Source organism: Ailuropoda melanoleuca, chromosome 2 (genome assembly GCF_002007445.2).
Source record: "Ailuropoda melanoleuca isolate Jingjing chromosome 2, ASM200744v2, whole genome shotgun sequence".
NCBI lineage: Eukaryota > Metazoa > Chordata > Mammalia > Carnivora > Ursidae > Ailuropoda > Ailuropoda melanoleuca.
In genome coordinates, this window is record NC_048219.1 from 123,069,322 (window position 1) to 123,083,212 (window position 13,891).

The 13,891-nt window shown below is 39.3% G+C and overlaps 1 protein-coding gene across 6 annotated transcripts in view; it reads right to left on the reverse strand.

Annotated features, from left to right (window-relative positions):
• CACNB4 (calcium voltage-gated channel auxiliary subunit beta 4) overlaps positions 1-13,891 on the reverse strand; it is a 240,737-nt gene that overhangs the window by 92,772 nt on the left and 134,074 nt on the right. For 3 of the 6 annotated variants that reach the window (XM_034654573.1, XM_034654571.1, XM_034654570.1), the window contains one exon: positions 3,933-4,087. The exons of the other annotated variants lie outside the window; for them this stretch is intronic. In XM_034654573.1, coding sequence (XP_034510464.1) covers positions 3,933-3,941 — 9 coding nt within the window. In that variant the 5' untranslated portion in view covers positions 3,942-4,087. The remainder of the gene's footprint in view (positions 1-3,932; positions 4,088-13,891) is intronic. 6 annotated transcript variants of the gene reach the window in all.

The following is a 13,891-nucleotide window of genomic DNA, read 5'->3' on the forward strand; positions in this document are numbered from 1 at the left end:
TGGGTGTAAAGATTACTTAAAAATAAAATCTTAAAAACAAACAAACAAATGATGTTAGGATAGCTGGTTGGCTTTGAGGGAAGTAGTTAGATTGGACTCTTACATTATTTATATTCCCCTAAAATGTCATATGGATCAAAGACTTAAACAGTAAAAAAAAATTAAGCTAAAACAGTTTTAGGATAAAGTATATACAACTTTAACACTTTTTTATATGAGGAGTATTGAAGCATGATCCAAATTTCAGGAGTCATAAAAATATTTAATAGATCTGTCAATATAAAATAGAATACACAGCACTGCACAAAGATAGTTCTATAAGGGTATTATTTGTAATACTGGGTACGATATCAAAATACTTAAAACTGCACAAATGCTCATCAGGAGGGAACTGGTGAAACATTATGGCACAACCCAACCAAGGATCGCTAAGCAGCAAGTGAGAAGAATGTGTGGGTCTAGATGTACTGACACAGAAATATGTTAAAAGTATATGATTTAGTGAAAGAGAAAGTTCTAGAACATTCTATACATATTGTGCAAGATAGTATAATACTATATATATCATTCTGTAATTTGCTTTTTTTCATTTAACAACTCATCTTGAAAATACATATATTACAAAATATATATATTACACAATAAAATGTTAGCAGCTACCTCTAGGGATTAAAATTATGGGACCCCGGGTTTTTTACTAGTCATTTCATACTCTTCTGTACTATTTGAAGTTTGTTTTATCATAGACAAAACATGCCAGTACCACATCCAAATACCCCAGACTCCATCCTTCCCCGTTTGGGCTATGCTCTGCTCCTCTTCAGTTAAAATACATAAACTTATAAAGTCACTTCCTACAGTTGAACTCTCAGGTTATCCTGGGTCACTGCAGTGCATGAGCTGGCTACCGACCAGGAATTGCTAAGCAATCTGCACTGTCCTTGCTCTGACGATGGAACAAGTTTATGAATCATGCTAACTAGTGACTAAAACACAATGTCTGGGAGCCTGTTACTGATATTTCTATGGACAAATGAAGCCCTGAGATGGCCCTAATGTGCAACTGACAACATCTTCAGCTTCTAATTATTTTTCCTGAAGAGCCTGCCTGTCCAGACTAGCCGGCAATGACATATGTAGTACGTGACACATGAAGGCTTATTTTCAGGCTTGCAAAAAGAATGTGGCAGCACCAAACTGGTGAAACTCAGGCATCATTAAATTACAAATCTCAAAGATGCTTCCAAATCACATTTCACACTTCCCATCGGTCCCAGGCACTCCCTTTGTCACTTTCCCGAAAGCAGAGGGCAACAAACTGGCAAAGGGTTTCACCACTCCATGAAACAGATATTCCTATATTGATAAGACCTGAGATTTTGTGGATTTTTTTTTCCTTTAAAAATAATTGTTTTTCAGGTTGCACAGTGGGAGGACAAAGGAATGAGTTCCACCCCTCCTCAATATCTTACAACTTAAAGGGGGAAATGGCAGTCTAAATTTCCAACAGTAAGTTTTAAAAATGAGTAAAAAAAATTGTAGTATACCCATCTATTATGCAACTAATAAAAAGAGACACAGCTTTCAATCTATGACCTGGATGCAAGCAAAATGGTAAATATGACACAATCTTATTTTCTGTAAAGTAAATCCAACCAAAAAAATGACAATGTATATTGTATGCGACTGAAGGTGAAGTAAATGGAAAGACAGACACTAGGTTACTAATATTGACTTAACTCTTAGAGATGGTGAAAGCGGAAGAAAGCTGGAAGAGATGGCTAATTTCTGCTTTGATACATCACTGGGTTGTTACAATAAGCACATATTACTTTTATGATTTTTAAAATTACAAAATAAAGGATAAAAACATCTTAAAAGGAAGTAAAATCGGCCACTGAACAAGTATACATCCTGAAAGAATCTGTAGGAATGACAAATTTCTACCATACATAAAGTTACAGGTGTGACATGAACGCCAAGTTTGAAACAGCCAATGCATGACAGTCAATAACACCATTAGTGAGGGACATGTGCCAGTGAACTCGAGGTTATAGACAACCCTAGAGAATATGTATCTGATATGGGCTGAATTGTGTCCTCCCAAAAAGATACACTGAGGTCCTCACCCCCAGTGGATCAGAATGTGACCTTTTTTAACAATATGATCTTTACAATGGCAATCAAATTAAAATGTCGTAATTTTTAAAAGAAAAAATATATACACCTTTTCTTTTTCCTGTTGCCATTAGAACCTAGCTATTACAAATCTCACAAATGTTAGCATGGAAGCCCACAGATTTCAGACTTCTGGCCCTCAGAACCACAAATAAAATAAATTTCTGTTGTTCTAAGCCACCCAGTGTGTGGTACTTTATTATGGTAACCCCAAGAAACGAATATAGTGTCCAACAACAAGATTTAGACATCTCAGTGTCTCAGTGCTTGTCTTGGTATAGACTGAACACGACTGAGCATGCTAAAACGGGATTAATCCTCTGATTGCTCTGTGGACACATGTTGTCTCCAATAAGACAGAACACACCTTGACCATCTTGTTTTATAAGGATAACTAGCACTTTTGATTACTTACTAAATATTAAACATTGTGCTTCACATGGATTATTTTATATAAACCCCATCACAATCCTCGAGAGGTTGTCAGTTTTACTGTTATCATTCCTCTTTTTACAGACAGTCTTTTTGAGCCCCAGTTCCCTAAGCAATGTACCCCAGATCACACGGTCAGAACCTTGGACTCAAACCTGCGTCTGACAACGCCAAGTTCTCTCATCGAACTGCTTAACCCCACTTCTTCCACTCAGGCTTCCCCCACAGTGTATGGTACCGTGTTGAGTCAAAAACAGCTTACACTTGGGCTTTTCAATTAAGTTGTGACACTTGATATCCAATTCTATATATTGAGATTATGTTTAAATTACAGGATCACCATTAAGATAACTATAGTGAGAGCTTTTTTAATTGACGGGGAAGACTGCCCAAGACAGTTATCCCTAAAAACTAGCAACCAAATACATAAAACTTCAACTATCAGACTTGATAAAGTAGGAACTGATCTGGAATGTGAAACCCAGTCTCATGGCCACAGAATGTGAGGCTGGGCCTTTCGCCGAGGGCAACAATACTGTGAGGGGTGTGGATACTTCTGCACCTACTCTAAACAGAGTTATGAGGTGACTGAGGAGCAATAGCTAAATTATATGTATTTTGCAAGACACAGAGAGAAAAAAAACTTTTCTGCTCTTTAGAGAAAGAACAGCTGCTTTGTGGGCTGAACTTGGGGAAATTGTCCCCAACCAGTGTGTTCACTGGGGCATAAGGAAAAATAATATTTCCTATGTGGAGTCAGTATTGTACTCTCTTCCTACGGCATGTCATCTTTGTAAACTTGGGGAATGTGAAATGGCCAAGGAAGCGTGTGGGCCACGTGGTTAGATTTTGAAGCTGGAAAGAGTTCCAGAGAGGCTATGTGTTTGCACAGATACCACTGGATACACAGGTTTTTGTAAGGGTGACGTGAGCACAGTATGGCAGAGTGCTTTATTTTTTAGTTAACTTTGTACCAGATACTGTGCAAGACGCTTAAAAGGCATTGTCTCATTTAACACGATGTAGGGATTATTATTCCCATTCTACAAAGCTTCAAAGACATAAGTAACTAAGAGTAATAGATCGAAAACTCAGTCAAAATCCATATTTACTCTATGATATCACATGAAATAGAGAAATTTGATAGTATTTCTTGATTGAGTGCTGATTAATACAGCTATCACTAAACATGCACATCCCCCATGAATATACACAGATTTATACAGATATGCACATATTTGCTCCATGTTGTCAAGGTAAAGAGAGCAGTGATACTTTCCTTGTGTAGTTACTAGGGATCTCTGTCCCTTCCCAGAACTTACCTGGAACATCCATGGCTGGGTGAAAAATAAATATGTGTCGATGGGCTGATTAAGGTAGAACTCTCAGAACCATCAGAACTTCAGGACACTGTTTTCATTTGCATAGTACTATGCAGTGTGAAACAAGGCTCTCTTGTGCAGATGGAAAGGAAGTTCTTAAACAGAAGATATTAAATGAAAAGGTTTTAGAATTAGAGATCTTGATTTAAATCTTTGGCTAAGCTACTTACCAGCTGTGGTTCTGGGCAGGTGACTCATTTTCTAAGCCTCAGTTTCTCCATGTGTAATGAGGCAACTACCATTACAGACAGCACAAAGGGTTTTCTTAGTAAGAATGAGACATGTATCAAGGTACTTAGCATGGGACAGAATCCAGAGAAATTATCAGATGGTCTAAAGCAACATCTCTGAACAGGTGAAATTTTGTGCTTTGGTTTTTGGCTTGTGTAGACTTTCCTATTTTAACATAAGAATGCCTTAGGGGCGCCTGGGTGGCGCAGTTGTTAAGCGTCTGCCTTCGGCTCAGGGCGTGATCCCGGCGTTCTGGGATCGAGCCCCACATCAGGCTCCTCCACTAGGAGCCTGCTTCTTCCTCTCCCACTCCCCCTGCTTGTGTTCCCTCTATAGCTGGCTGTCTCTCTCTGTCTAATAAATAAATAAATAAATCTTTAAAAAAAAAAGAATGCCTTAAATAAGACCTGTTTATTTGAAATTAGTGAAACAAGCTGTGTTCATATTAATAAACTTTTGGAAACAATTGTTACCAAAGTTGAGCACACCACTATAGACAAACCCATATGTGGATATAAATCTTGAATGCAGATGCTGAACTCACTCAAGAAAATTCAAATTATTTCATATTCATAATATTTCATTACAAATTATCAACATATGCAATGTTATTATGGATGCGAACATTGTTACAAGATTTGGAGAAAGTGTTTACTAGGCAGCTAGATATTCCTCATGGTAGGACATGTTCTTTTATTCAATTAAAATACCAGCTTTCAAAGAATATGAAATGCCTGGAAAAGGGAGATCTGTATTGCTTTCTGAAAGACTACTGTTATCCTTTCTATATAAGTGGATCTACCCATTTTTGAGTTTACAGATGCTAATGCATGAACTCTTAAGTCAGCTATGAAAAACAAAACAGAAAAATATCAAAACTATATCAACTTCACCTTAAGATTCCCAAAATTTGGGGTGCCTGTGTGCCTCAGTTAGTTCAGTGCCCGACTCTTGATTTCGGCTCAGCTCATGATCTCAGGGTTGTGAGATCAGCCCCATGTCACGCTCCATACTCGGTGGGGAGTCTGCTTGAAATTCTCTCTCTCCCTCTCCCTCTGCCCCTCCTCCCTCTAATATAAGTAAATAAATCTTTAAAATAAAATAAAATTTAGGGGCGCCTGGGTGGCACAGCGGTTAAGCGTCTGCCTTCGGCTCAGGGCGTGATCCTGGCGTTATGGGATCGAGCCCCACATCAGGCTCCTCTGCTATGAGCCTGCTTCTTCCTCTCCCACTCCCCCTGCTTGTGTTCCCTCTCTCGCTGGCTGTCTCTATCTCTGTCGAATAAATAAATAAAAAAAAAAATCTAAAAAAAAATAAAATAAAATTTAAAACTTTCTAAAAATTTAAAAATTAAAAAAATAAAGATTCCCAAACTTTGGTCAATTAAGCACTCTGGTCCACAATAAATTAAAGTTGTGGAGTAAAGTACAATTCATGAGTTTTTCTGTGCTATTTGAAACAGAAACATAAACAGCGTTTGCAGAGTGCCAGAAAGCCCACATTAATTTTCCAAGGAATGGAAATTCAGACAGCATGCAGTTAGTAATCCTTGACTGAAGGATTCTGGGAAGCAGCCAACTGTGTTTATTACACAGAGGACTGTGGCTTCCTTACAATAAAAAGTCATGTTCAGGCTCTAACGGACATTCAGGGATCATAGTACATTCTGCTTCTGCTCACTTCTTCAGGGCATCTTGGCCAAAGACCTTGGCCAAAGAAGCATGAAATGGCAGTCTGATCTCCAAAGAAATTTTGTGCAAATAATTTTGTTTAAGTGGTTCCCATTCCACAAAGAATAGTAAAAGGCTCTGGGTCCTGTTGTGAAAATAACTATTAAAAATGAATCATGCTGCTTAATTTCAGCTCTGCAAATTAATGTGTTCTGTGCCTGGGACGTCCTGTGGTATTTGATTCTGTGATCATTTGTCTGTCACCTGCCTCCTTCTGGGATGAAAAGCAGCCTTCCTGGGAGCAGGTCTGACACTTAAAAGGAAAGCCCCCTGCTCCTTTCATCTGTCTCTCCTAGTAATATGTGGTTGGGAAGTCCCTAGGGCCTGGACCACCTCTCATTAGGGAAACAAGATGCCTATTACATCATCAGGTGTAAATTCAGTTCTCCTCCTGTAGACAAATATGAACCAGAGGAACTGCCACTAAAAACCTCTAAAAGCACTGCTGTGTTTCAAGATTATAAATGTTCTCTGGGCTCTCAAAGCATAAATCACTGAAGATGCTTCAGTTGATTTATGGAGGTCATTTCATGAGAGTGCATTTGGTATCTTTATATGTCTCATTGAATAAGGGTTTCTTTGTAGGGATCAGAAGTGACTTGTCAAAGAAGACATGTAGTGATCATGGAAAAGGCACAAATTACCTTTTAACCCAACTTCAGCAACGAACAAATTCCATTCCACACTCATAGAATTTCCTATTTTGCACTCACTAAAATTAACACATTTCAGTGAATTCCTATCAGAGAATTAAAAGCCTTGTAAGTGGCCTTGTAAGTGGCTAGGTTAGATATTGACTTACATGACAGAAAGGATATTCTCCCTTCCAGTCCTTCCCCCCACAAAATCTCTTTCTGCCAGTCCTAGGATTAATTTCCACTGTTAGTGATTTATTTTTTTAAGTGTTGGAGTTTTGTTCTGTTTTGCTTCGATCATCTAGAACTCCCTATAAAAATGCAAAGATCTCTGGACAGCTACATGAAGCCTTTTTCAACTATTAACTCACTTCCCCACTACCCAAGAGCTAGTTATGAGCCTGGAGATGAAAGAGGAGGGTAAATAGAGGGATCTGAGATGTTAGCTCCTCCCAAAAGGAAGGAAACCTTTCTCAGCTAATTTCTATTTACTATGTGTTTTTGCATACTATGGAGGAGATAAACAGGATATTATGGAATGATATCAACTCAGAAATCAGAGAAAAAAGTTGTCAGTCTTCTAAGGTATCAGTCCATCATCTTAGCATCGAGAGTCTGGGGAATGCTATGCCTGGAGTCACTCATAGTACCCTTTTCTGCAGACAATGGATATATGGTGACTTGCAGAATTTGCAGTGAACAATGGAGTCTTATATCATGTGCCATATTTGATGATTGCTAACTGACCACTGATGTAATGGTCAAATGTCAAAGTCTAACTTCCAGCTGACACAGGATCACCTCATTTCAAAGTTGGAGGACATTTTAGGGAGCACCTAGTTCATTTGCCAATTCAAGAATCAAATTCCATCAAAATAATAAATACTAAGTGGTCTTTTAGTCTCCGCTAGAACACCTACAGGGCAGGGGAGCACACCCATTCAATTTTCAGAGTTCTGAAATTTTGCTCTTATGTGTTATAAAAATCTGCCTCCCTGAGATTTTTGTCCATGAATTCCAATCCAATACCTGAGCTCCCACAGAACAAGCTAGACACACATGACAGTCATTCAAACATCTGAAGACAGTGGTCATGTCCCCTGAATCTATGATGTACCAGAAATGGTGAAAAATAAACATTCTGCCTTTGATTTAGAGAAATTCTACCACATTCTCTGCAAATATGAGTTCATAAGGAGAGTAAAAGTTTTGTCTGAGGTCCTCTCTTGAAGTATCCTAATGTGCTAATATGGTGACCTGAACAACTCTGTCAACTTTGTTCAGCGGACATAGATATACAGAATGTACCAGCCTACCTGAAAAGTTTGGGGAGGCTATTCAAACCATTCTTAACTCTTTATTTCCTCTTTTGTAGCTATATATTTGCATCTTCTTTTTATTTATTTGTTTAGAGAGAACATGCGTGCATGAGGTGGGGGAGGGGCAGAGGGGGAGGGACAGGGGAAGCGTACTCCCTGCTGAGCACAGAGCCTGCTGCAGCGCTTGATCTCAAGACCCTGAGATCATGACTTGAGCTGAAACTTAGAGTCAGATGCTTAACCAACTGAGCTACCCAGGTGTCCCAATTTGCACCTTCTTTTTAGAAGGACTACAAGATAGAGCATTTTGAAATCTTGGACCCAACTTACCCAGCCTCTGACTGGCTATACTAAACCCTGGTGGGTCAAAGTTTTCTTTCATCTGTGTCTTTGCAAGTGGTGTCATGTCTGAGTGCTGAGATAATGCTGTCAAGGAATGGAACCTGCCCCGTTAGGTATGGATGGGCAAAGGGTATCATTGGTGCTTAGAAATTCATCCATTTTTACTTTCATTTTACATTGGATTTCTAGAAATAAGACCTTTCCTATCATTTCAGAATTTTACTCAGATGTCAGAATGTCAGTGAAATAAAAGGATTTTTTTAAAGAAAGACATCTGAAGTATGAGTAGAGATGAACTCTTCCACTCCCACACACAAAAATAAGAATAATTTGGAATTCTCCTGCATTTGGAGAATCTGGAGAAAGGGACAGTAACCTAATTGCAAACAACAGCCTCAGGTGTTCAATACTATGGTAAATACAATGGAAGAAATCAAGGATTAGAACTGGCAATGCTCTCTGCTAAGAGAAAAGCTGGACTGGGAGCCAGGAAACAGATTCTTTCTCAGCTTTGCTGTACTTTGAGACTTTTGTCAGATCTCCTCACATCTCATTTCTTCATCTATAAAATAGACATAATACTTTCCCTATATACTTCCCAACATCACTCCTAAGAAAATCCAAAACACCCGGGGTCCCTGGGTGGCTCAGTCGGTTAAGCGTTGGACTCTTGATTTTGGCTCAGGTCATCTCAGGGTCTTGAGACTGAGCCCCGTGTCCAGCTCTGCACTGAGCACGGAGCCTACATAAGATTCTCTCTGTCCCTCTTCCTCTGCTCCTCCCTGCCCCTTGCTTGTGCGCTCTCTCTCTTTCGAAAGAAAGAAAGAAAGAAAGAAAGAAAGAAAGAAAGAAAGAAAGAAAGAAAAAAGAAAGAAAGAAAATCCAAAGTACCTAATATATTATGAGAAGATACTAATCTTTTGCTTTTTGCTTTTATTTTTTGATCTTCCTTGTTGGAGCCCTTTCCCTCAGTGTGTCCACATTGCTTCAAGGGGAATTAAAATTAAAACTAGCAGCCAAAGAGCAACAATGCAGTGGGAAAAAAAAGTTTACCCTTACTTCTGACTTCAAAATAGATTTTAAAAAAATATTTACAGGAGAAACAAGAGCTTTCAAAGCCAAAACACTTATTTCGAAGCAATGGATTTGGTTGAGAGAACTAAGTACCCTTGAGAACCAAAGGGAAGATATTCAAGGAGTAGGCCAGAGGAAACCATACGACAGCCACCTGGATTTTGAGAGTTGAGGGGAGAGGGAGATAGGCCTGGGCCTGACCCTGCGGTTTTGCAGGGGGCCTCAAAAAAGGGGGTTATGTCTGAGGGCCTAGGACTTTCCTTAAATGAATGACCAAGTCTGGAAGTCTCCAGCAAGGCATTATTCATGACCAGTTATGTGATCACTGTGGGTCCCAAAGGCTGAACTCTTCTCTCTGATGAGTAAGGGACTTCCATTTGTAGCTGTGGACACCTCACCTAGGAATTAGCCCACCAAAGTGACTATCCATAAGCAACAATTTGCTGAGAGCCTTCCAAACTGCTCTGTGTGAATACCCCTCTTCCAGTGGCCCAGGACACTTAGCAGCACCCTTCACTACCCCCCAAAAATGATAGGCCAAGACAATGGTGAAATTCACCATGTTATGACATAGAAGTTCTTCAAAAAGGTGATAATAATAATAATAATAATAATAATAATAATTTAAAAATACTGTACAAATGAAATTAAGAAGCAAATAAGAGGAAAAATTCATTTCATTCATGTCAATTCATTTCTTAAGATAAAAAAGCCTAGCCTTTTAGATAAGATGAGCTGAGAATTATATCAAATTTACTATCAGGTAATCTGTCCTACTCCTAAATTATATTCTTGTTAGTTTTAAAATCAATACAGGAAAAAAATTGTTCCAGCCTAATAAAATTTACCCAAATAATGATTCCTAGTTTATCTACGTGACTGGCAATCATTAACGTGTGTGTGTGTGTGCACGTGCACATATATATATATATGTGCACAAACAAAAAGCAAATTAATAAGCCACAGAATCCAGTTTCTTCCTAAGAAGAATGTTTGTTTCTTTTTTTTTTGTTTTTTTTATTATATCATGTTAGTTGCCATACAGTACATCCCTGGTTTCTGATGCAAAGTTCGATGATTCATTAGTTGCGTATAACACCCAGTGCACCATGCAATACGTGCCCTCCTTACTACCCATCACCGGCCTATCCCATTCCCCCACCTCCCTCCCCTCTGAAGCCCTCAGTTTGTTTCCCAGAGTCCATAGTCTCTCATGCTTCAAGAATGTCTGTTTCTAGTTAATGTGACATTCATAAACAGTGTTCTGAGTCCTTATGCTACACACAAGAGGTGTGAAGCACGAGGTCCTGACCTCAAACCATACAGCATGACACAGATTCTAGAATCTCAAAAATCTCCTAAAAAGAAGCCTCTGAATTTGAGTAGGTTGTAGATAGAAAATGTATAAGTGGGACCAGAAGAGAGAAATGGCATAAACACAGGTGAAAAGGCAGGAAAGGGATAAGTGTTGACCGAATGGAAAGTCTCAGCTAACTGCTTCCCCAAAACAGAATTCTGGAGTAGGAGGCCAGATTTCTGATCACTGATTCTTTAGGACTTGGGGCAAATCTGAGTGCTGGGAGTGTCTCCCGGGCATCCAAAACTTGAGAGGTACAGGTTGAAATTTAAGTCTCAGGTTCAGCATTTACTAACTACTGGACTTCAGGCAAGATATTTATCCTATCTGAGCTTCAATTTCCTCATCTGTAAAATGGGCATAATACTACTATCACCCGACTCATCCTTGAGGAGAAAACCTTTTGTCAACTATAAAGATTAAAGAGGACAAGGGAGAGCTATGTGGTATTAACTGTTTAAAGTGGGGATAAAATACCTTTGTGAAATGCTGTATTTCTAAGGATACTGTGATTCTAATGAATGAGGGGTGTGTGAAGGTATTATTTCATTACTGTTCCCATAGCTGTAGCACCCATCATTTGGCACAGAACTGGGCATACAGAAATGCTCAAAAGGGCATATGCTAACAATAACCTGATGTAATAATCTATTGGTCTCCTCCATAAGTGTGCTGTGACTAATGAGTAATTACCCAGATCCTCTGAAATGGATTTATAAACATAGCCAGTGTTTTATTTTTGGAATTCTAAGTTGTGGACTGAAGGAAGCCTTATTCTGAAAGTATTAGATTCTCATGTTATTATTTATGAGACAAAGAATTCTTCTGGATGAGCAAGTAGCACTTAGAAAGTAGATTTCCATTTAGTGCCTCTACAGAAATTTATAAAATGAACCAAACCAGACCAGGAGCAATTTGGAAAGAGACATTCTTCAACTTCCTTCCTAGTCCGTTTTGACAACCCCAAAGAAGCACTAAATTGTTCACTTTAAAATGGTTAATTTTATGTTATATGAATTTTCCCTCAATGGAAAAAAAAAGGAGAAAAAGACTGTAAGACTAGCATCTCCCCTCACGAGAGGGTTAGGGTCTGATCAAGAAACCAAAGCAGCCTTCACTAATCCAACAAATACTTCCCAAGTGTATGTTTCATTCTGGGCATAAATATAAAATCAAGAAATGTACAAAGCACCCTAAGGTTAGGGGTTAAATTGTGTTACAAAGCCGAAATGAATGCCTGGAATTAACGGGAAGGAGATGAGTGCTGGCTTCTTGGAGGAGATAAAACTGTTCTGCCCATGAAAGAGAGTATTATGAATATAAGTAAAAGGTGAAAAGAGAGAGTTTTTAGGCAGAAAGAATGAAAAAAGGCCTGAACGCTACCCTGAGCGTGGCATGGATGCTGGAGAGCAAGGAATCCTCCCAAACACCCATGCTCTTCTTTTGTGATACAGCTACGGGAAATGCTATCTGGGATTCATCCAGCCACTGAACAGAGTAACTCACAACTGGAGAAACACAGACTGTGTTATAGGAAGATGAATGTGCATGTGTCTGAATGCAGGACGCCTATCAGTATATCAATATATCAAATATCAGGCAGGTGGATGGTTTCCAGGACTGTGCTGCTGGTTCTGAAACGTGTCCTGCCCAAAATGTCATTATGAGAAACTTGGCTGAAGATATAAATGGCATCGATGATCAAATTATGGTTGACCATGACACTGGGAGAGAACACTCACACATAGGACAACAGATGGAAAATCCATAAAGAATTCTTCTGGCTGAAATGATGGCCATATTGGACAAAATGAAATTTAATATAAATAAATGTATTTAATTCTGGGCGAGGGAAGCCTATCTACATACAGTTATGAGAGGCCTGACTTAAAAATAGTACAAATAATTAAAAGAGTTTGTGGTTTTAGCTGACTATTGAATTAATATTAATTATGTCAGCCTCTCCCCAAAAACTAACATAGGGTTCAGTTCTAAGTGTCTCATGTTAGGAGGAACAGCATCAACCAGGAGAGCCTCCAGAAAAGAACCAGGAGGGTAAAGGATTTTTGAGGATCATTTGAAGAAACTGGTTATGTATCCTTTGGGGAAGACAATACATGGTAACCATGTATAAGTACTTAAGGGCCAGTAGATCAAAAAAGGCAGAAGTAAGGCCAATGCACAATTATTTTTTTAAAAAGACTTAATTCCTTTATTTTAGAGGGTGAGGGACAGAGAAACTTAAGCAGACTCCATGCTGAGCTTGGAGCTCAGAGCTTGACTCGGGGCTCCATCTCACAACCCTGAGATCATGACCTGAGCCAAAGCCAAGAGTCTGATGCTTAACCGACTGAGACACCCAGGTGCCCCACAGTGGACAATAATTATAGAGACTTTGATTTTACCTGTATTCGAAAAAGACTTTTCTGGCAATTAAAGTACATGAAAAGGAAATGTGCTTCCACATGTTGCTGTCACTATGAGTGTTAAAATTGCTCCCGAGTTACTGTTTGTGTGGGACACTGATCATCAGATACAGGATTAGACTTTCTAAGGTCCCCTTCAGTGCTGAGCTTCCATGAGTCAGAGATAAAGAATGCGGTAGAGGTGAAACTTAGAGTTCCTCAGGTCTGATCTGGAGGATAAAAGAGAGTAAAGTATTCAGCAGGAGAGATGTGATAAAAGCACTATCTGAAGACAGGAGGGAGCACATGGAATGGAAAGGAGAAACACTGGAATCCAGGAAGTCAGAACTGGGGCAGTGGGGGGGGCACCTGGGTGGCTCAGTTTCTTAAGCATCCAATTCTTGATTTCAGCTCAGGTCAGATCTCAAGGTCGTGAGATCAAGCCCTGCAAAAGGCTCCAAGCTGGGTGTGGAGGTGTGGAGCATGCTTGGGATTCTCTCTCTCCCTCCGCCCTTCTCCCACTCTTACTCCCACCCTAAAAAAAAAATTTTATGTATATATGTGTATGTGTGTGTGTGTGTGTGTGTGTGTGTGTGTGTGTGTGTAAGTGGGCCTGTGGCACTAGTCCAGCTATATGCCAACAGGGTCTAGACTGGGTGAATATTAACAGGAACAAAAAGGAAATGGAATACTACATAATACATTAAAAGCTGCCAGGATTTAGTCACTAGCTACTTATGAGACATGGAGTAAAGGCTAAGCTTATTTGGGACACTAGAACTGAAGTGATAAGATACTCAAGCAGG